Genomic DNA, 23,596 nt, shown 5'->3' on the forward strand with positions numbered 1-23,596 from the left:
ACTTTGGTGCTTTCTCTCTCTTAATATTTGCTACTAACATACTAGTTTATTCATTCATTCATCTTCCCCATTAGAATGTAAGCTCCATAAGGGTAGAGATATTTCGTTTATTAACAATCAAGTCTTTAGTGCCTAAAACAGGTAATCTGTAAATATTTATTGAATGAATGCCTTTTTGTATAATTTGTATCTTCCATCAGATATTCTTGTATCTAGTACATACTTGTTATACACTATTTAGAAATGTTTGTTAAATGAATAGGTAACCCTTTCATTAAATCATTAAATAATATATGTAACTTTATTTTTTTACAGCTTTTTTTTTTTTTTTTTACAATTTTAGTTTCACAGCAAAAGTGAGTCATCATGCAGTATTGGTGGACCACAGGTGGTGGTTGTTGTTGTTGTTTGTTTTTGGCACATTCACCTATTGAAGGACAATCTTGGTTGCCTTTAAGTTTTGGCAATTAATAAAGGGGCTATATAAACATTTATGTGCAGGCTTTTGTGTAGACATAAGCTTTAAGATCATTTGCGTTAATACCAAGACATGTGGTTGCTGAGCCATTCCCACATATTCTACCCCAACACCCAGTCCCCCAAAACACAAAGCCTCTCCCATCATCATCTTGCCGTGTGGTACATTTGTTATTAAGCAAAGTCCAACAATTAACCAACACTGACACATCATTATTAAGCAAAGTCCATACTTTACATTTGGTTTCACTGTTGTACATTTATGGGTTTTGACAAATGTATGATGTACCCACCAATATAGTATCATACATAGTAATTTCATTGCCCTAAAATCCTGTGCTCCACCTACTGATCCATCCCTCCACACAAACCTGACAACTATGGATTTTTTTGTCTCCACAATTTTGCCTTCTCCAGAATGTTATAGTTGGAATCACATATTATGAACTTTTTCAAATTGTCTTCTTTCACTTAGAAATAAGCATTTAAGGTTCAACCATGTCTTTTGGGGGCTTGATAGCACATTTCTTTTTTGGAACTGAGTAATATTCAATTCATTTGGGTTAATACCAAGATATGTGGTTGCTGAGTCATATGCTAAGACAGTTTTTGTTTTAAAAACAAAACAAAACAAAACAACTGTCAAATTTTCTTCCAAAGTGGCTGTACCAATTTGATTCATGCAAACAATGAATGAGAATTCCTGTTGTTCCACATCCTCACCAACATTTGGTATTGTCAATATTTTGGATTTTAGTCATTCTAGAAAATATGTAAGAGTGATATCCCGGTGTTTTTTCAAATTTGCAATTCCCTATAATGATGAGCATCTTTCACATTCTTACTTGCCATCTGTACCCACAGATGTGTATTCAGATATATTGTCTATTTTCTAATTAGGTTATTCCTTTTCTTAATTGTTGAGTGTTAAGTTTTTAGTTGACCCTTAAACAAGAGGTGGGGATGTTGGGGCATCCACCACCCAAGCAGTCATAAATCTGGGTATAACTTAAGCGGGCCCTCCAACATAGAAATACACTTGACCCTTTAAACAAGGTGAGTTTGAATCGCGTGGGTCCACTTAAAAACAGATTTTTAAAATCCCATATTAGTAGACCCACAAAGTACAAAGCCAAGTTGTTAAGGGTCAAATGTATTTTGGATAACAGTTATCAGACATGTCTTTTTCAAATATTTTCTTTCAGTTTGTAGCTTCTCATTCACGTGACTCTTCATCTTTTTACAATATGTGATCATGCAGTATGTATTATTGGCTTTTTAATATAGCACTATAGCAAGCATTTCCCATTTTGCTTGAGACTTCCCCATCACCAGTTTAAAAGGCTACAAAATAAATAATTACCACATTTCTCCCTCCACAGCCCCAGAGATTTTATTAGCCTCAACTTACAAGTGAAGAGAGGGTAATTTGCCTGAGGGTCTAGGTCTGCTGTAAGAGCTTAGAATCCTACCCACTGGGTAACCCACCCCCTGGGTAACCCATCCCCTACCACCAACCGGCGCTGTCAACTCCGCCGAGCTGCCTCTCCCGGTGGCAGAGGTTTCCAGGACCAGGTAACATGTCCTCTCTCCTGGCCTCCCAATCCGCTTCAGAGTAAGGCTGGGATGCAAATGGATCTCGGATCTCGGGGTACGGAGCGCCGCGGCGCAGGGCGGCGCTCGGCCCCGTCTTCCTCCTCCGCGGGGGCAGGGGGTGGAGGCAGAGCGAGCAGTCCACGCCCCGCTGCCCGCCCCAGAGTTCGCTCATTTGAGGCGCGGGCAGCGCGGACACCGGACCCGGACCCCGGGGCGGCCTCCGCAGCGCGGCGGTCCCGGCCCACACCGCCAGGTGCCGAGCGTGCCGCCCACCGGCCGAGGGAGCGCTGGCCCGCCGAGCCGGGTGCGGTGAGCGCGGGGCCGGGCGGCCGCTGCGGTCCTGTCTCCCCGAGCTCGCCGCGCTGTCCCTGTGGACTCCGTCAGGCTCCGGCGTCCTTCCCGGCTGCGACCCTGCGAGGCGGCCGCGACATCGGAGTAATCCCGGACCTCCACCACTTTCCTTCAGCGCCGAGCTCGGTGAGGTTTGCCGCGAAAACGAAAGTAAATAACTCCCGGGCGCGTCTGAGCGGAGGCAGCAGCGGCGAGTTCCGCGAACTGGGATGCCGGAAGGGGCGGGACCTCAGGTGGGCGGGGCTCCCGATGAGTTGGGGGCGGGGCCCCGAAGTCGAGCGGCGAATGGCCCAGCGGGTGGTGGGCGGAGTCCGCGGCGTTCCCGGAAGTCGGTTGTGAGTGAGCCGGTATTCCCGGAAGTCGGGTAAGGTCCCTTGACCCAGGTCTGGAGGGCTAGGTCGGCGGGCTCCTGGAGATCTGTCAGCCGAAGGATCCCAGCTTGACTCTGTTTTAAAGGAGTCGGAGGACAAAGGAAGATAAATGGTACCTAGTCCTGGAAACCTCCGCCAGCGCTCCCGGAATTCGGGTGCAAGGCTGACTGTCCAGGGCTCAGGCGCTTGCTCCTCGGAGCTTTTGGTGTAAATCCGTACCAGGGCGGAGACCTCCCCTCCGGCCGCGAAAGCTGTGTGATGTTGAGACAGAACCTCCGGTTTTATTATTTTGGTGGGAATGATGAGCTTTCATTGCCGTTTCAGTAAGTTACAATCCGACCTTTGAAAGGACCTTTTTGTTGCACTTGGGGCCACAGGGGGTTGCAAACACAATCAAAAGCATTTCTGCATAATTTTAGACGTGAACTAGCTAATGGGAAAGAAGAGCCAACAGCCCCATTGACCAAAGCGGCTGATGTCATAACCCTAGGAGGCCTCTTCGGTGGCCAGTGGCATTTGCTTTTACGAAGTGCTACGGAATCTTTTCAGGGTTTTGAAGAATATTAGTTCCATCCTTAAAAGCATTAAAAACCCGCTGGAAGTGTTTGTGTGTGTAGGGTGGGGGTGGGGTGGGGGGAGAGGAAGGGGAGACGCTGCTCTTTGTGTCCTGCTGATGGTTTGTCTCTTCCTGGCTCAGAACTTTTATTTTTGATAAAGCCTGAGGCTGTTATAATCAACCAACTTTGCAGAAGTCCTTCCCTGGTTTACACTGGAAGAAATCAAGGCTCTGAGTCAACTTTGGAATGTAGAGTGACAGTACTTGATTTGCAGTTTGTAACCACCTGGTTGGTGCTAGATTAAGGAAGAAATGATAGTCAATTAGAAATGTGGAAAACCGAAGCTCTTGTAAACACAAAAAGTGGAGACTAAGCCTGTTTAAAATTTAGGGTATATTGTCATCGTTATTATTACTGATAAAATAGCAATAACAATTATTTAATTTTCCTCAATCTGCCCTATATTTTCCTCAATCTGCCCTATATTGACCACTAAAGATGTGTTCCATTTTCAGGATTGTGAATATTATTAATAAAAGCTAATAAAAATTCTCCAAATACCAATTTCCAAAATGGCAAACTATTATTTGTTGCTTATTAATCCATAACATGTTAATACCATTAATATGATCTAGGGATTTGAAAAATATACCTTCGCATGCTTTGGTTGGATATTATACTCTGGCAAAGTGATTGTATTAACCTGTAGAATATTGATTTTCAACCATATATTTTCATGTTTTTAAAATTTAGTCTGTATATTCCTTATATTTCTGATTATAGCATACTTACGTAATATAGGTGATCAGGACTATAAGATTAGGTACTTGCATCTGATTTTTAACAAGGGCAGATTATAGTTTGCTATCTAGATGAAGTAGCATGTTGTTAGTGAATTAACCGTGGAAGTTTGAGTGAAGAGTCAAAGGCTCTGCCACTTTAGGTGAATCATTCAACTCCAAATTTTAGTTTCTTTGTTTGTAAATTGGATTAATGAGACCTACACTTATTTCATGGTGTCACAATGTGCTAATGTACATGGTAATGTGGTTAAACTTTTTCAGTCTTGTCTCATGTTCATCATTTGTCTCTTCCTTGCTCAGAGTTCTCATTTATTTAGGGAAAGCATCAAGCTGTATAATCATAAAACTTTAGTGAAGTCCATGTTAGATACATGAGTAAAGTCGAAGTCCTATTAACAGGGAAAGGACAGTGGGTGGTTGGGTGGGGGCAATAATAGGTAAGCAACCAACATTTTTTTTGTCAGACTCCTTATGGTCATTGAATTGAAAAAAATCATCCTCTACCCCTGAAAGGTAAATATATTTTCTAAAGCCTTTAAAAAAACTTTTATTTATTTTTTGTTAATCCTCTCCCGAGGATATTTTTCCATTGATTTTTAGAGTGGAAGGGAAGGGGAGAGACCAAGAGAGAAACATCGATGTGAGTGACACACATCGATTGGTTGCCTCCCACATGTGCTCCAACTGGGGCGGGTATCAAGCTATAATTGAGGTATGTGCCCTTGACCAGAATTGAACCTGGCTCTTCAGCCACTGAGCCAAACTGGCCAGGACTAAAAAACTTTTATTGATGTACTGGTGACCCAGTGCAGGAATTTCATGCACATTAAAAGGGGATTAATTAGAGGAAATAATTTAATATTACTCTTTGCCCTTTCTCTATAATAGAAGTGTCAGAGATGAAAGAAAATTAGTAAAATGTATATGAAAACCTTCCTCCTGTCAGAGTCTGGGGCTCACCATGGGACCCAGAGTCAAGTCCCCGCCCACCCACATGCACCTCAAAATTGCGTGAGACCCAGACCCGGCTGCTCCCCCCCGCATTGGGCTAGATCCAGACCCAGCCAGTCCCACCCTTGTTAAGCCCTGCTGGGCAGGGGGCATAGCCTCAGGTCCCCTGGCCTGGCGCCAGGACGGGGGGCGTGGCCTGAGGTCCCCTGTCAAGCCCCACCAGATGGGGGGTGCGGTCTGAGGTCCCCCGGCCTGGCACTGGGGTGGGGGGAGCAGCCTGAGGTCCCCTAGCTCAGCACCAGGATGGGAAGCGCACCTTAAGGTCCCCCGTCAAGCCCCGCCGGGTGGGGGGCACGGCCTGAGGTCCCCTGTCAAGCCCCATGGGAGTGGGGGAGGGCCTAGCCTCAGGTGCCTGCTGATTGCTCTTTAAGGCTCCTTATGGGAACTTGGCCTCAGCTGTGGGTGCAGACATCTTTGTGATGGAGTGATGGCCAATTTGCATATTACTCTTTTATTAGATAGGATAACATGTACAAAAAGATGCACAGATCATAACTGTATAGCTGTATGTAGTATCACAAAGTGAACATTACTCAAATTAAGAAAATAGAGCATTGCTATCACTCCTGAAACCCCCCTTCTCATTCACTATCTCCCGTATCCCACCTAATATTAACCGCTACTCTGACTGTTAATAGCATAAATTAATTCTGCCTGTTTTGGGGGTATTAATTATTTATTACTCATTTATATTTTCCCCTAGTTTTATTGAGGTGTAATTGACAAACATTAATTGAATGTTGGTTTGAATACTTTAATATACAGACTCAACTGCCTTATAGATAATTCATGAAATTTCTTGGAATTTTTAATCAGTATCAGTGGAAAACATTTGCTTCTCTGAGTCCCTGAATTAATACCCATTTATCCCACTACAATGGACACAATTAGTTGAAATTAGTTGTCATAACATGACATAACAGGTCAGTGTGCTTTCCTTAATTGTTGTGTAACGTGGCTTTATAAGGTGGTTTATACCTGCCTACAGGCAGTGTTTCTATGACTCCTGGGTATGTAAACCACTGACAGGGCCTTCCTAAGATAGTCAGTGCTTATAAAGTTGAATTGTTAATGGAAGAAAGGGGAGTAAAGAGTAAAAATTAGAGATCATTGGAAACAATGGAAAAGTTCATAAACCAGCAAAGGGCCAGACTATAAGGAGAATTGACTTGGGACGGGAACCACCCTCACAGAGTGCAGTGACTCACCTGGAGGCCTTCACCTGAGCATCATGCTCCCAGGAGACACTTCAAGTCTTAGTTGTGTTGGCAGATTTGGGGAGGTAAGACCTGAGCTGAAGGAGAGATCCCAAATAGAACTCATAAAACTGAAGTTTTATACCCCAATAGGCATATTTCTGGACATGTTTCTTTAATCTGAGTTTTTCTTAAATGTTTTTAAATATTCACATATAACATCATTTTTGAAGCCTGCTAGATGTATTTCAGAGTGTGGATGGGCCATAACTTATTCTTTCCTCTGTATATGTAAATTGCTCTATATGTTTTTTGTTCTCTGTAAGGTTACTGGGAACATCCTTGTATGTACATAATTTTTATCAGCATCTCTGATTTGATTCCTCAGAATAAAGAACTTTTGAGTGAAGGAATTATTTCCTTTAAAAATTAATTGTCATTATAAATGTAGTTTGTGTTTATTGTAGAAAATTGGTGAAATCTATTAAAAGTGTAAAGAAGAAAGTAAACATCCTGCCATCCAAATATATGCGTTGCTAACATTTTGGTGTCTTTCATTACATGTATATCTAACTTACAGACTACAATTTTGAATGGCTAAATAATATTCAATTTTATGAATGTGCCATAATTCACTTAACTGTACCCTTTATTTGGGTACAATTAAAGAATTCTTTAAAAAAAAATTGTCCATTCAATGATCAACTGCCACATATCAGGTTCTATGGTAGGTACTGGAGACAGTAAGTGTTTCCTGCTGTCTGTGAGGTTTCTTACAAATCTCAAATTACAGCTGTCTTAACTGTTTCAAGGGAGAAATACAGGGTTCTGTGGGAATGTCTAATGGGAAGACTTAGGCTGGCTTCCCTGAGGGTATGATAAAGGCTGAGACCTGAGGGATGAGTAGCATGTAGCCAGGAGAAGACTTACCTAAAGGGGTTGTAATGGAAGAGCGGGGTAAAATACCCTCCGAAGTTGGGTTCTGTGTGCTGCAGAGGATCTACAGAAATGGAAAAGGAGGCCTAAAATAAATGCTGAAATATGTTTTATTTCTTACACACACACATACACACACACTCACAAGGATTGGTCAGTGGAGAACTGCTGAGCAAAGTGATGTCAGCTGCCTGTTGCCTAGAAAATGGGATGAATGTGGATGAATGTGGGCAGCTGGGCCAACCAGAGCCAGAGCCATAAAATAGGCAACAAATGTGTTTCCAAATATTTGTTCTTATATAATCCTTATTGGTCCTGTGACACCGTCATTATTTCCTTTTGAAAATGAGAAAAGTGAGGCTTATGTGAAGTATACAAGTCACAGGGCTAATAAATTACAGAACTAGATTTCAGTCATGAGAAAGGAAGGCCAGTGCTTTTTCCCCATCATGATGGCCTCCACTCCCTCACCTTCAGTGCCTGCCTGGCCCTGTGTCCTCTCAGTCTTCATGAGTGAACAGCCTCCCTCCTCCCCCACCTCTGACCCACAGATGGGCTACTTTTCGAGGGTGCTTCCTCTTGTTTGGTAATGACTCACATTACAGGTGATGATTCACATTAGAGGAAGTTGGTCCATGGTGTCCTCTACTGTTCTGATATGTGCACATGGTCAGGTGCAGGGCCCACCCACAGCCTTTGTACAGGGTGTAGAGGCTGGTGACCTGAGCCCGACTGCAGCCGGCCACCACACAAGACCACTGTCAGCCCAGGCATTTTCAGAAACCCTTCCAGGTACTTTTATTTTTTAAAACTACCCCGCTCCCAACATCCTATATAATAAAGAGGTAATATGCAAATTGACCCTCACACCCTTGCATAAGATGGCCACCCCCATGTGATCAAAGATGGCCACCACGAGATGGCCGGCAGGGGAGGGCAGTTGGGGGCGATTGGGGTGGCAGGGGAGCAGTTAGGTATCGATCAGACTGGCAGGGGAGTGGTTAGGGAGTGATCAGGCTGGCAGGCAGGCGAGCAGTTGCGAGTCAGCAGTCCCAGATTGTGAGAGGGATGTCTGACTGCCAGTTTAGGCCCAATCCTACAGGGGATCAGGCCTAAACCGGCAGTTGGACATCCACCCAGGGGTCCCAGATTGGAGAAGGTGCAGGCTGGGCTGAGGGACACCCCCCCCCCCAACAGTGTACGAATTTTGTGCACCTGGCCTCTAGTTTTATTATAAAAAACTTCAAAGTGCAAAGTTAAAAAGTTTTTACAGTGAACTCACACATATGCACCATTAACATAATTTTACTCTGCTTGCTTTATTGCATAGCCATCCATCACTTATCCCTTTCTCTATCCACCAGTCTGTCTGCAAAGTAAGTTAGATATCAGTATACTTCCCCCTAAGTATTTCAGCATGCACACCACTTGCTAGAGTTCAGTATGTTTACACACTTTTCTTTTGATGTAAAGTTTACCTGCAGTTCCTAAGAGTATTACCTGCTGAGTATTGGCCAATTCTTATGCCTTTATAACTCTAAGCCCCCATTGAGATGCTAAAACATTACCTTCACCCCAGAAAGTCCCCATGCCTCATCCCACTCAATCCTTACTCTGGCCCCAGCAACCAGTGTTCATTTAACAACACAGATTAGTTTGACTGTTCTAGAACTTCATATAAATGGAATTATATAGTATACACTAAAGGCCCAGTGCACGAAATTCGTGCACGGGGAGGAAGGGAGGGTTTTCCCTCAGCCCAGCCGGCACCCTCTCCAATCTGGGACCCCTTGAGGGATGTCTGACTGCCCGTCGGACATCCCTCTCACAATCCAGGACTGCTGGCTCCCAACCGCTCGCCTGCCTGCCAGCCTGATCACCCCCTAACCACTCCCCTGCCAACCTGATCGATGCCTAACTGCTCCCCTGCCAGCCTGGTTGCCCCCAACTGCCCTCCCTTGCTGGCCTGGTCACCCCTAACTGCCCTCCCCTGCCAGCCTGGTTGCCCCTAACTGTCCTCCCCTGCAGATCTGATCTCCCCCAACTGCCCTCCCCTGCAGGCCTAGGTCCCCCACAACAGCCCTTCCCTGCAGGCCAGGTCGCCCCCAACTTCCCTCCTCTGCAGGCCTGGGTCCCCCCCCCAACTTTCCCCCTTTGCAGGTCTGGTCCCTCCCAACTGCCCTCCTCTGCCAGCCTGGTCACTCCCACTGCCCTCCCCTGCTTGTCTGGTCACCCCTAACTTCCCTCCCCTGCTGGCCTGACCACCCACAACTGCCCTCCCATGCAGGCCTGGTCGCCCCCAACTTCCCTCCTCTGCAGGCCTGGGTCCCCCCCCCAACTTTCCCCCTTTGCAGGTCTGGTCCCTCCCAACTGCCCTCCTCTGCCAGCCTGGTCACTCCCACTGCCCTCCCCTGCTTGTCTGGTCACCCCTAACTTCCCTCCCCTGCTGGCCTGACCACCCACAACTGCCCTCCCATGCAGGCCTGGTCGCCCCCAACTGCCCTCCCCTGTTGGCCATCTTGTGGCAGGCATCTTGTGTCCAAATGGGGGCAGCCATCTTGTGTGTTGGAGTGATGGTAATTTGCATATTACTCTTTTTATTAGATAGTATTCTTTTGTAAAAGGCTTTACTCAGCACAGTGTATTTGTGATTCACTCACAGTGTTGTGTGTATTGGTAGTTTGTTTCTTCTTATTGCTGGGTAGTATTCCATTGTATGAATATACCACAGGGGTTTTTTGCCCATGCTCTTATTGATAAATAGCTGTTTCCAGTTTGGGACTATTACCAATAAAGCTGCTATGAACACTGTACAAGTCTTTTGGGACATATGTTTTCATTTCTCTTGGCTTGGAATTGCTGGGTCATAGTATAGGTATATGTTTAGTTTTATAAGAAACTGCCAGACCTTTTCCCAAAGTGATTGTACAATTTTATGCTCCCACCAATGCGATGGGAATTCCAATTGCTTCATATTTTCGCCATTATTTGTATATTCTGGTGAATGTGTAGTAGTGTCTCATGCTGCCCATGAATTTTTATTCATTATTTCAATTTAGGGAAACAATGAATACAGTGAATGGAAGAAGAGTAGAAGGATGAAGCAGATAGTTCTTCTTTGAAATTGTATACATTGTATACTTCATAGCATTGATGTACAAATTCTCCAAATCCTCATCCTTTTAACATCTTCCTGTTCTTTTAGATAGTGCATTGTTCTTTTTATAGTCTTCAAATTCCTTCTTATGTTCATAAGTAGAGGACTGGTGCATGAAATTCATGCATGGGGGGGGGGGTCCCCTCAGCCCAGCCTGCACTCTATCCAATCTGGGACCCCCTTGGGGGATGTCTGACTGCCAGTTTAGGCCCAATCCCGGGAATCGGGCCTAAACTGGCAGTCAGACACCCCCCAAGGATGGATATCGGGCCTAACCGGCAGTAGGATATCCCTCTCACAATCCTGGACTTCTGGCTCCTAATCGCTCACCTGCCTGCCTGCCTGGTCACCCCTTACTGCCCCCCCCTACTGGCGTGGTCGCCCCCAACTGCTCTCCTTTGCTAGCCTGGCCACCCCCAACTGCCCCCCTCTGACAGCCTGGTCACCCCCAACTGCCGCCCCGCCCATTGGCTTGGTTGCCCCATGCAGCCTGCTGATCAGTCGTTTGGTCATCCCTCACTAACCCCCCTTGCCGGCCTGGTTGCCCCTACACAGCCTGCTTGTTCAGTCGTTTGGTCATTCCTCACTAACCCCCCTGCCAGCCTGGTCGTAGGCAGTCATCTTGTGAGGGCGTGCGGGTCAATTTGTATGTTACCTATTTATTATATAGGACTAGAGGCCTGGTGCACGAAATTCTCCAATCTGGGACCCCTTGAGGGATGTCCGATTGCCTGTTTAGGCCCAATCCTACCTGGATTGGGCCTAAACAGGCAATCGGACACCCCTCTCACAATCCAGGACTGCTGGCTCCCAACTGCTCGCCTGCCTGCCTTCCTGATTGCCCCTAACTGCTTCTGCCTGCCAGCCTGATCACCCCCTAACCACTCCGCTGCCAGCCTGGTTGATGCTTAACTGCTCCCCTGCCAGCCTGTTTGCCCCTAACTTCCCTCCCCTGCCGGCTTGGTCACCCCTAACTGCCCTCCCCTGCCGGCCTGGTCACCCCTAACTGCCCTCCCCTGCAGGCCTGGTCACCCCTAACTGCTCTCCCCTGCAGGCCTGGGTCCCCCCTCCAACTGCCCTTCCCTGCAGGCCTTGTCACCCCTAACTGCCCTCCCCTGCAGGCCTGGTCACCCCTAACTGCCCTCCCCTGCAGGCCTGGGTCCCCCCTCCAACTGCCCTTCCCTGCAGGCCCGGTCACCCCCAACTTTCCTCCTCTGCTGGCCTGGTCACCCCTAACTGCCCTCCCCTGCAGGCCTGGTCACCCCTAATTGCCCTCCCCTGCAGGCTTGATTGCCCCCAACTGCCCTCCTTTGCAGACCTGGTCCCTCCCAATTGCCCTCCCCTGCTGGCCATCTTGTGGTGGCCATCTTGTGTCCACATGGGGGCAGGATCTTTGACTACATGGGGGCAGCCATCTTGTGTGTTGGAGTGATGGTCAATCTGCATATTACTCTTTTATTAGATAGGATAGAGTCCTGGTGCATGGGTGAGGGCCAGCTGGTTTGCCCTGAAGGGTGCCCCGGATCAGGGTAGGGGTTCCCTTTGGGCATGGGGTGGCCTGGGCGAGGGGCCTGTGGTGGTTTGCAGGCCAGCCATGCCCCCCGGCGACCCAAGCAGAGACCCTGGTATCTGGGATTTACTGATCTTCTATAATTGAAACTTTGTAGCCTGGAGCAGAGCCAAGCCTTCTGCTTGCTCCGTGGCTGCAGCCATTTCTGTTGGGATTTATTTATCTTCTGTAATTGAAACTTTGTAGCCTTAAGCAGAGGCCAAGGCAGGCCAGGGCTGCAGAAGCTTGGCTTCCTTCATCGCCGGGGGCAACCCTAGCCTCCTGCTCTCTCCAGCTCCATGGCTGCCGCCATTTTTGTTGGGATTTATTTATCTTCTATAATTGAAACTTTGTAGCCTGGAGTGGAGGCCTGGGCTGGCCAGGGTGTGTGGAAAACTTGGCTTCCTCCATCGCCGGGGAAACCCAGGCCTCCCTCCTGCTCTCTACTTGGCCGCAGCCATCTTGGTTGGGTTAATTTGCATACTCGATCCTGATTGGCTGGTGGGCGTGGCTTGTGGGTGTAACAGAGTGATGGTTAATTTGCATATTACTCTTTTATTAGATAGGATTACTTTAGAGCTATTTGGAAATTTAATTATCCATAATGCCTAATATTTGGCTGAGTCTGGTTCATGATGAACTTTTTATTTGTGTTTTATAATTTTGGAAAGGGAGTTCACGTTAACTTAGTTCTTTATTTCTGGGAATCTTGACTGGCCTGGCTGGATTGCGTTGTGTTTGCGTTAGCATTATAATCCAGGGATGCCATCAGTCTGTGACCACTTTCTATGTAAAAGTTCTTGGTTTGGGGAATCATGGTTATAAGAATCCTGGCTACATTCAAAGCTCAAGTCTATTTGAGGATAGGCCCAAGGTTATGAATTCACACAGACATTTTTTATACCTCAGGCCCAGTCTAAGATGAGTTCCTTTGCGAATGGACTGCTTTTTTCTAGTCCATCCTTTCACAAAGAGTAGGGGAGCACACCGAGGAGTGCTGTATTAAGGGGGATCTTTCTTTCAACCCTCTTCTTGCATTTCCTGACCTCAGCTCTTGTCCCATCTGGGCTTTGGTCCCTGGCCTCTGGATAGCAAGTTAGTTGTGTCCAGAGGGTCACTGTCTTAGTCAGTTCGCTGCTAGGAAAGATTTCAGACTGGGGATCTTAAACAAAGGACATTTATTTTTCACAGTTCTAGGGAAAGGTGCCAGCAGACCCATGTGTGGCGAGGGCTCCCTTACTGGCCATCTTCTTGTGTCCTCAAGTGGTGGAGAGAGAGAAAACTCCCTCCTTTCTTTGATAAGGAAACTAATCTCCACCTTTCTGACCAAATTACCTTCCAAATACCCCACCTTATACTACTACTTATTGGACTTCAATGTGTGAATTTGGGGGTGGCCCGAACATTCAGTCCACAGCAGCTACTGTGTGGGCCACGGCTTGTGGCCAGTGCCCTGTTTGCGTTCAGTCCCTGGGGTTTTCCTTCCTGCTAACCTAGCTGTGCATGGGAATACGTGTTTGTGTTGTGTTACCCAACATATATGGGTCCTTTGTAGCAGGAGGGTTTTCAAACTTTTGTAGTCCTGTATGTTGCCAGCAATGAAAGTCTAAGGAATCGAATTGTGGTCTTCTGTGAGTCTTAGAAATATGGGGAAACGTTCATTATAAGTCTATCCTCAAAAAATCGAGGTCCACAAAACACGTAGTTTTAGTATAATGAGTTTTCTGCACTGAGATGGTTTCTTGTTTTCTTTACAGGGCACAGTTCTGAGGTGAAGAAAAGGTGGTGTGTTTTTGAGCATTCTGCACATCGGAAGGAAACCAGACATGTCTTTGGATGACATTAAGATGAAATCCAGTGACTTCCTGGAGACAGAGCACCTAGACAGCGGAGGCTTCGGGAAGGTGTCCTTGTGTTTACACAGATCCCATGGGTTCGTCATACTGAAGAAGGTGTACACGGGGCCTAAGCGAACAGAGTGAGTGGGGAGTGGGGCAGGTGGACCCGCTGTGGGCTGGCCCCAGGGGGCGGAGGCTGCGGTGGGGAAGGCTGGCACTGGCTTTAGAATGAGACAGACCATGGTGTAGGTGTCAGCACACGGGCGCATGTCCAACAACCCTACAAGGTGGTTACTGTCCCTGTATAGCTGACAAGGATTTTGAGGCTGGTTGATGAAAAGGTTACAGCTGGTAAATAATGGACAAGAAATGAAGGGAAGAAAGTAGACAAAGCCCAGAAGATCACAGTTCAATTCCCAGTCAGGGTACATGCCTGGGTTATGGGCTCAATCCCCAGTGTGGGGCGGGCAGGAGGCAGCTGATCAACGATTCTCTCTCATCATTGATGTTTCTCTCTCTCTCCCTTCCTTCATCTTTCAAATCAATTAAAAAAAAAAGTACTTTTTTTTTAAAGTAGAAAAAGGGAAGGAGATCAGGGTGATGAGGAAGGTGATGAAAAGGAAATGGGAGAGATCAGTGAAAACAGACTTACTCTACATGTTTGGTGAGGATTATCCCCAAGTATGGAAAAGAAAAGAAAGTGGTTCATTACTTAGCGGTTCCAGGAACTCTCTGTTCAAAACAGTTGGTAGTGCTGTTTTACTTCCCCTTCTTGCCACAGTGGTTATGAGAGAGCTGCATTTTCCTTACACTGTCCAGCACCGTCCTTTTCTCGGACCGTGTGTTGTTGCTGCTCTTCACGTTACTGTTCTCTCGTTGGTTCAGCAGTGTGACATTTCTTAAGGGCTCACGGCCAGCCGCTGGGAAGGAAAAACCACTCTGCCTTCTACAGCTTGTAGTCAGTGCCTGGCAGAGACCAGTACAACACGTGCGCCAGGATGCCCGGGAGACATGGGCTGCACTGGCGTGGGCACAAAGGGAAGAGGAGCTAACCCCCCATCCTCACAGTACCTTTCCCTCCCACAGGTACAACGAGTCCCTCCTTGAGGAGGGCAAGATGATGCATAGACTGAGACACGAGCGGGTGGTGAAGCTGCTGGGCATCATCATAGAGGAGGGGAACTACTCCCTGGTGATGGAGTACATGGAGAAGGGCAACCTGATGCACGTGCTGAAGGCCGAGGTGCGGCTCCACCCCACAGCCCATGGTGACTGTGCACTTGTCTGAGATGGTTATGCTTCGCGTTCTTTTGTAGATGTTGGTGAAAAAGAATCCTTTCGCAAACTGTTAGATATTTTGGATTTTCTGGTCGATCCCTCATTAAATCCTCCGTGACTCTCCCTGCCCAGAGGGTGGCCGGGCCCTTCTCTCCTCCCTGCAGACAGTCGTCTGGGTCCCTGCTGTCAGCCACTCTGAGATCCACAATTCAGAGACAGGCCCTGTCTGCATGAAGCACAGGGTCCGATGAGGGGTATATGCACAATGGATAACAATCACATATTAACTGATTGATTAAAGAGTGTATTCTATAAAGGCCTGTATGAGAAGGAGTATTAATGATTGCACATTGATACCATTTAAGAAACTTACAGCTTAAATGTACAGCATTAGAGGCAAGAACACTGGTGAAGAAAGACTTAAAACAGGAAAATAACAAGTTTACCAAAACCAAATAAGTCTAAAGCACTTTTAAAAAGTTTATGTATCTGTAAGAGGAAGGCCTTGTGCTAATTGCTCAGGAAGCAGTAGCAAATAAGACATAGACTAGTAAAGGGGGCAAATAGTGTGTGATGTTTTCATAGACCTCTTCATTGTGTGCTATGGGAACACAGAGGAGAGAAACATGCTCTAGCATGGGGCAGGTGGGAAAGGATTCCAGAAGGAGGATGCTTGAGCCAAAATCTGAAGGACAAGTAGCGGTTTTGAAGCAGAGAATTAGGGATAAGTGTTCCAGGCAGAGAGAATGGCATGTGCCAAGGAACGAGAGTATGCCAAATTTGGGAAACTGCAAATAACTAGGTTTGGCAAAGCATAGATTGCCTGTGGGGGTGGTGGGATATGATTGTCTCTATGGCAAATATCCTCCGCTTTTCCATTTTCTCCCCTGGCCTCACAGCTGCCGAAGCTATGGCAATTCTTCTAAGTCACAGACATCTCTCACGAATACCTGTGGGAAAGATACAAGATAATCACTTGTACACATTGTATTATCATTTGATCAGATTGCTCTTCTCTCCAAAACTAGGTAAGATCAGGTGCATGAAGGAAGCAGGCAAAGATACGGTGCACTAACAGGCTCAACAAGAAAGTCAGGAGGACGGAGGGAGAGAAACAGAAAGAGGGATGTGAAGGGGATCTACAGTGCTTGCTCAGAATGTTTTCCTAACTGCAAAGGTACACTGAGGAAGAAGGGAGGATCTGGCCATTTTTGTATGGTGGTGATCAGGCTATAAATACTGCACTTCAGCTGCGGTATGGGGCAGATACGGTTTGGGGGCTTTGCTGGAGTCTAACTTCCAGCATTTCAATGTTTCCTGTTTACCAACAACCAACAGGCACATACATTTTTAGGAAACAGCCTGTTTGTAAACTAGGGACTGTGCACTCGCACACAGAGTTTGTTTCACGATGTTAAGCAAATCTAATGTTTAACTACTCTAAGTAAAAACTGGAATTCTCTATATTAACATAGATGTTCATGTAACTAGAATACAATTGTAAGAATGACCTGAGAGTCTACAAAACCTGAAGTGCCTGATAAAGTCACAAAATAGATATTACATTCATTTCAGCATTAAGGACCTTATATTATCTCATTGATTAATCTTTCCATGTTTCTAATCAGTGTAAGCACATTCCCTTGTATTTTTTCTTCTAATATTATTTCATGCACACATTTCCATGACATTTTTCACATATTTAATACATAGGGAGCTTAATTGTATATCATTTTTATATATTAGCATATTGTCATGGAAGTTTTAGTTTAACACTGAAGAACACACCACTAATACCCTCAGCACCCATGGCGAACTCTTTCTTTAAAAGGGGCCTGTTTTGCATTGTCCGCCGTGCTGCAGAGCAGAGAGAAGGCAGGTAACTGCGTCCTCACATGCAGGCTCCACTACTCCCGAGTGAAACAGTTGCTTTGGCGTGTTTGATTGCCTTTCCATTTCATACACTTAATGTTACTTGTTTTAGATCAGCATCCCCCTCTCTGTAAAAGGAAGGATAATTATGGAGACCATTGAAGGAATGTGCTATTTACATCGAGAAGGTGTAATACATAAGGACCTAAAGCCTGAAAATATCCTGGTTGATGACAACTTTCACATTAAGGTAAACCGTCATCCAAAGGCTGAAGAAGCTGGGGTGGTTTTAGTTGTGACTCTTCACTGTAGATCCATGTTTGTGCACGGTGCCTCTAAAGGAAGACCTGCCTCAGTTTCTCGTGGTGACGGTGGTGCCAAGGACTGAAAAGAAAGACACAGACTTGCTGGAGTTTATATTTTTTATGGATCTGTGTGCTTTCATCTGCATTTTTTATGTTTCCTCTTGAAAACTCCCAACTCTTTTCATCGCAGGGAAGGCAATGAGAAAGGGATTTTGTGGTCGTTCACTTTATACTTAAGTAGGTGGGGTCATCATAGCTAATTGGTTCTGGCAGCAGGGATCCAAGCGCAAAAATCTGAAAGGGGAAGCGCCTGGGGGTAAGGACTGTGGGACTGCTTTCGCAGGTGTTCCTCTTTGCTAGAAGATTCTTCTAACACTTCATCCTCGTCTTCGATGGGTTCTTATTCCTGTCTTAAGAGGAACGTTCCTTCTTTACGTTAATACCATATCTGTTATGTTAGAGTCTGTGGGTTTTACATAACCACGTGCCAGAGTTCATCCGCGGATGCTGGGTTCCTAGAGGCAGAAGTGAAACTGTCGCCTTTGATTTCTTGGTCACTGTATTGTTCTGTCGTTTTGCACTGCCACTTCTCTCCGTTTTTGTGTGTGTCTGATGTTGGTGTTTTTCTCTCTGCTTTTTGTCAGTTTTTCTCCTCCTTCCCCTCCCATCTTCCCTTAGATTCAGTTAAGGCTACCAGCTCAAAACCCGAAGCAGCACAGCCCTATCCGCAGTGTCTTTGGGACCCTGGGAGACTAGCATCCATGGACTTTCGGATACCGTTTTGGAAAATGGAAGGTGCAGTACCTCATCACTGTCTGCTATATAAGCATGCTCAGAAGAAATTACCGTTTTTCCTCCAGAAATAGTTGGAAAACATATGCAGAGTCAATGAAAAATTAAGACAAATGTGTTTTGCTGTTCATGTCAGAAATGTCTTCTGTTTCACCTCCTTTCCTCCCCTCCCACCACCTGCTCTAGCAGATTTCCTGTTTTTTCCAGTTACATAAGAATTGAGATACCAGAACTTCACATGGACATTTCTTAGGGGAGGTTTTCTAAATGACTGAGGAAATACAAAGTTTCTGAGTCTGTTCAGAAGTAGCTATTTTAACACTATCCACTGCAGCCATTTCTGGAAAGTTCACTGTACCTCCAATCTATTGGATGAGCCCCAAATTTCAAGACAAATCTGATCTGCTTGTCATTTTCATAGAACAATCCCGTTGGTTTGATCACTTGCAGATAGCTGACCTTGGCGTTGCATCCTTTAAGACGTGGAGTAAGTTGACTAAAGAGGAACACAATGAGCAGAGGAAAGCAGACAGTCTCTCTAAGAAAAATGGTGGCACCCTCCACTACATGGCGCCCGAGCACCTGAATGACGTCAACGCCAGGCCCTCGGAGAAGTCGGACGTGTACAGCTTTGCCATAGTACTGTGGGCAATATTTGCAAACAAAGAGCCATATGAAAGTAAGACATTTATACAGGAGTGGGATTTGGGTATTCATCAAAATCATTAAATGAGATAATGGCCTTCAATGAAGTCAGTTAAAATTTATAATGGTTTGTTCATTTAATGTCTGTCTTACCCATTAGACTTTAAGGTCCACAAGGGCTGGGACCACATCTGATTTATCCTCTTCCATTTCCCAACTGTCTGCACACACAGTGCCAGAAACATAGTAGGTGCTCAATAAATGATTATTGACTGAAGGAATAATCTCAGTTTAGGTACCAGGGGCCACAGGACAAACAGGAGCCGTGATAATGCATCTAAGCTCAGGAGGTGCTGGGAAATTCCAGGACTCTTCCTGGACAAGAAAGCTTGCTGGCTTCTGCGTGTGAGGACTTACCCTTTCGTCCTACCTACAAGGCATGCATGTCAGACAACTTGCATCCATTCACTCCTTCATTCAAGAGTTATTTCATTTCAGAACCTCTATGGGCACTTTAACCAGAATTGAGACTGTAAAGATGAGACAGACATGGTTCATGTAGAACAGATACGTAAGCAGTCATTCTTCAGTGTGTTAAGTGCCTAAACGAATAGACATTTTCCTACCCATTCTTCTTTGGGTGATTATGAGCTCCCATGATTCAATGATCACCTCTTTGCCCATGTCTCTCAAATCTCTTATCTCTAGCCCTGGCCTAGAGATCCACTTGTCTGTTAGAACTATTCCATGTACCAGAGGAACCTCAAAGCAGCATTCCCCCGGACAAATTCATCTACCTGCTCTCCTGTAGCCCACTCAGCTTTGTGGCTCTTGTTATGTTCAGCGATGGCATCATCACCCAGCTGCTGAGTTGCCCAACCAGAAACCTTAGTCATTCAGCCTTGTTCCTCATTTCCCACATACAATCAGACATCCAAACTTACAAAGTCAAAGTATATATATGATTCAAGATACACCTTCAATCCACCCACTTCTTTCTATCACCACTGGACTCTATTTAGTCAAACCCTTTGCATTTCTGCAGTAGGCTCCTCATATGCATCCACCATTCACACTGCAGCCCAACTGGTCATCCCAAAAGAAAATATGATCATCTCACTCATCTGTTTAAAAAAATTTTTTTTACAAGACTCTCTGGGGCCTTAAAGATAAAGTTCAAATTCCTCAGTATGCAATACTAGGTCCTTTCTGATTTTTTTTTTAAAAATATATTTTATTGATTTTTTACAGAGAGGAAGAGAGGGATAGAGAGCTAGAAACATCGATGAGAGAGAAACATCGATCAGCTGCCTCTTGCACACCCCCATCTGGGGATGTGCCCGCAACCAAGGTACATGCCCTTGACCGGAATCGAACCCGGGACCCTTGAGTCCACAGGCCGACGCTCTATCCACTGAGCCAAACCGGTCTCGGCTCCTTTCTGATTTGACTTTTGCTTCTTTCTCTAGCTTTACTCCTTTTTTTCCCCTTAGGCAATATGCTCAATTATACTGAAATACTCATAATTCCTGGGATACATCATAATTTACAGAACCTCCAATCTATTTATATCCTACTTCCCTAGCCCATAGTCATCCTCTCTGAGAACTCCTTCCTCACTTCTTACCTGGATAACTCCTTATTTTTCTGGACTTCACAAAGCCCTCTCTGACCATCTGGTGAAGGTTGCATTCTCAGAACCTTGTATTTATTTTCTGAGTAGCAATTATCACTCTACCTTTTAAGTCACTCATTAATATTCCACTTGTTCTACCAGGAGGTGGCTTTCTTGTGAATTCTGTCTTTCATCTGCAGAAATTAAAATGTTGTGTGGCTCCTTGCCACAGGGCCCTTCTGCCCCTGTCAGACGAACAGCTTTACTAAAAGCATGTCCCAGGCAGAGAGATTAGTGGCCGGAGAAGAGCAGGACCTAAAAGAAAGTCTAAACGGAGGCTCCTCTTTGCTTTACAGATGCTATCTGTGAGCAGCAGCTGATCATATGTATTAAATCTGGGAATAGGCCACATGTGGACGACATCATTGAGTACTGCCCAAAGGAGATTATCAGCCTCATGAAGCAGTGCTGGGAGGCGGACCCGGGAGTGCGGCCAACATTTCCTGGTAAGGGCATCTCTTAGGACTGTGTACAGTCACTGATGTGGCGGTTTTCCTAGTAAGATGTTGTCAGAAAGTTGCTTTGAGTCTTCAAAAAACTGAGTTCCACTTGTGAGTTCAAACTGATTTTCTAGATTTCAAACACTTTTTCTTCAATGAAAAGATGCTATCCCTCCCAAAATTTAATTTGTTTTATAATTAACTTTTTATAAATTGTGTTAAAATATATGTATCACATTAGTTAGCATTTTAACCATTTTTAAATATACAGTTCAGTGGCATTAAGTACATTCACAATGTTGTGCAACCATCACTCCCATCCATCCACAGAACTTTTCCATCTTCCCAAATTGAAACTCTGTCCCCATTAAACACTAATTCCCCTACCCCAGCCCTTGACAATTACCATTCTACTTTCGGTCTCTATGAATTTGACTACTTCGGGTTCCTCATTATAAGAGGAATCATACAGTATTTCTCGTGTTGTGACTGGCTTATTTCACTGAGAATAATGTCCTAAGGTTCATCCATGTTGTGGCACGTGTCAGAATTTTCTTTTTATTGTTGAGTGGTATTCACTGTATGCATATGCCACATTTTGTTTATCCATTTAGACTTGACACTAAAAGTAGAATCCATAAACAAATGGACTCCCACATGCATACAGTGAATACCACTCACATGGGTTTGTCCCATTCCTCTATGTTACTAAGGATCTCGCTAAGATCCTAGAGGCAGAGGAAAGAAGAAAATTGGGTGAAGAAAAAAATAAATAGTAGGAAATAACTTAGGAACCTTTAAAGCATTTTGCCCTCCTGTTTCTGCTCTGAGAAAACAGAAATGAAGCCCCACCTACCACTTAACACACCAGAGGATTAGAAGGGTCCTTTGATTTAGTGCCTATTTTCTTATTTGCTCAGTCAGCCTAAATCTTCTCCTGGCTTGACTTCTTTTCTTTTCTTTTCTTTTTTTTTTTTTTTTATTGAGGTATTATATGTGTACATATCTTACCATTACCCCCACCACCCCACACCCACACATGCCCTCACCCCCCAGAGTTTTGCGTCCATTGTTTATGCTTATATGCATGCATACAAGTCCTTCGTTTGATTTCTTATCTACCCCCCATCTCCCTAACTTTCCCCCTGTTGACTTCTTTTCTTTCATGCCTTTTTCACTTTTTAAAAATTGAAGTTCCTATTTTGAGATAATTGTAGATTTATATGCAGCAGCTGAGACAGAGAGACAGCCCATGTTCCTTTTACCTGGTTTCCCCCAATGATACATCTGGCCAAACTATAGCACAGTGTTACAACTGGGATATTGTGAATGATACAGTCAGATACAGAACATTTTCATTGCCACCAGCGTCCCTCAGGTTGTCCTTTTTATAGCTACATCCACCTCTCTCCCTAATCCCACTCCTCCCTCCCCTCTGGAAACCACTAAACTGTTATCCATTTCTATAATTTTGTTATTTCATGAATGTTACATAAATGGAATAATAAAATACCTTTTGGTAATCTGTGGGGTTGGCTTTTTGCCACTCAGTATAATTCTCTAGAGATTCATCCAGGTGTGTGTATCAGTGATTTATTGCTTTTTATTGTTGAGTACTATTCCATGGTATGGATGTACCAAAGTTGGTTTATTCACTCCTTGAAGAACATCTGGTTTGTTCCCAGTTTTGGGATATTAGGACTGAAGCTGCTGTAGATATTCATGTTACTGGGTTTTCTGTGAATAGAAGTCTTCATTTCTCTGGAATAAATACCCAGCAGTGAAATAGCTAGTTTGGTGGTAGTTTCATGTTTAGGTGTTTGGTTGGTTTTAAGAAACTGCCAAACTGTTTTCTAGAGTAGTTCTGCTATTTTATATACTCCCATCAGCAATGTGTGAGTGATCTAGTTTCTCTCCATCTTTGTCCACATTTACTAGTATTGTCGTATTTTTATCTTAGTCATTCTAATAGGTGTGATGTAATATCTCATTGTGGTTTAAATTTGCATTTCTCAAATGATTAATGACATTGAATATCTTTTCATGTACTTATTTTCAATCTGTTTATTTTCTTTGGTGAAATACTGCTGTTAGGTCTGATCAAATAATTGAATCAATACCCCCTCCCCTGGGAACTGACCTTCAGGCCACTTCACAATGGACATTCCACTTTCTTAGACCACATTCCACCTGCTAAGACCATTATCTGTTCCCCTCCAGAGTTTCCCAGAATCCTGACCTGCACAGAGAATTTTCCACCCAGAAAAAGCCCACTTAGAGTCCTTTAAAAACCTCTGACTCCCAGTCCCTGGGGGCTGGTTCCATTTTGGGGCTCAGCCCATCTGGTATCCAGATGACCCAATAAATTCATAATTCTTCACCCCTTTGGCCTCATGCATTCCTCCTTTGGCGACCCTAACAATTTCTTTATGTCTTTTTTCCATTTTCTAATTGGATTGCTTGTTGTTGTTTTTTACTATTGAATTGTGAATGTTCTTTATACAGTATATTCTGTATAGTATTCTCTTGTTGGATATTTAGTTTTTACATATTTTCTCCCAATCTGTAGCTTGTTTTTTCATTCTCTTAGCATGGTCTTTCAGAGTAAAAGTGTTTGTTTTTTTTTATTTCAATGAAGTCTAGTTTATTAATTGTTTTGCTTATGAATTGTACTTTTAGTGTCAAGTCTAAGAACTGTCAGGATTAGGTCCCAAAGATTTTCTTCTATGTTTTGTTCTAAAATTCTT

The 23,596-nt window shown here is 44.7% G+C and overlaps 1 protein-coding gene across 4 annotated transcripts in view; it reads left to right on the forward strand.

Moving 5' to 3' along the window:
* Window positions 1–286: 286 nt before the first annotated feature.
* Window positions 287–23,596, forward strand: part of RIPK1 (receptor interacting serine/threonine kinase 1) — a 50,598-nt gene continuing 27,288 nt past the window's right edge. The window contains exons 1-6 of one of the 4 annotated variants that reach the window (XM_079778290.1): window positions 287–2,574; window positions 13,762–13,982; window positions 14,929–15,085; window positions 17,105–17,242; window positions 18,540–18,768; window positions 20,706–20,855. In XM_079778290.1, the coding sequence (XP_079634416.1) occupies window positions 13,831–13,982; window positions 14,929–15,085; window positions 17,105–17,242; window positions 18,540–18,768; window positions 20,706–20,855 (826 nt within the window). In that variant the 5' untranslated portion in view covers window positions 287–2,574; window positions 13,762–13,830. Of the gene's footprint in view, window positions 2,575–2,692; window positions 2,789–2,818; window positions 3,119–13,761; window positions 13,983–14,928; window positions 15,086–17,104; window positions 17,243–18,539; window positions 18,769–20,705; window positions 20,856–23,596 lie in introns of those variants that run through there. The other 3 variants (XM_079778289.1, XM_079778292.1, XM_079778291.1) reach the window with 3 other exon arrangements.

The sequence above is a fragment of the Cnephaeus nilssonii genome (genome assembly GCF_951640355.1).
Source record: "Cnephaeus nilssonii genome assembly, chromosome: 7".
Classification (NCBI taxonomy): Eukaryota; Metazoa; Chordata; class Mammalia; order Chiroptera; family Vespertilionidae; genus Cnephaeus; species Cnephaeus nilssonii.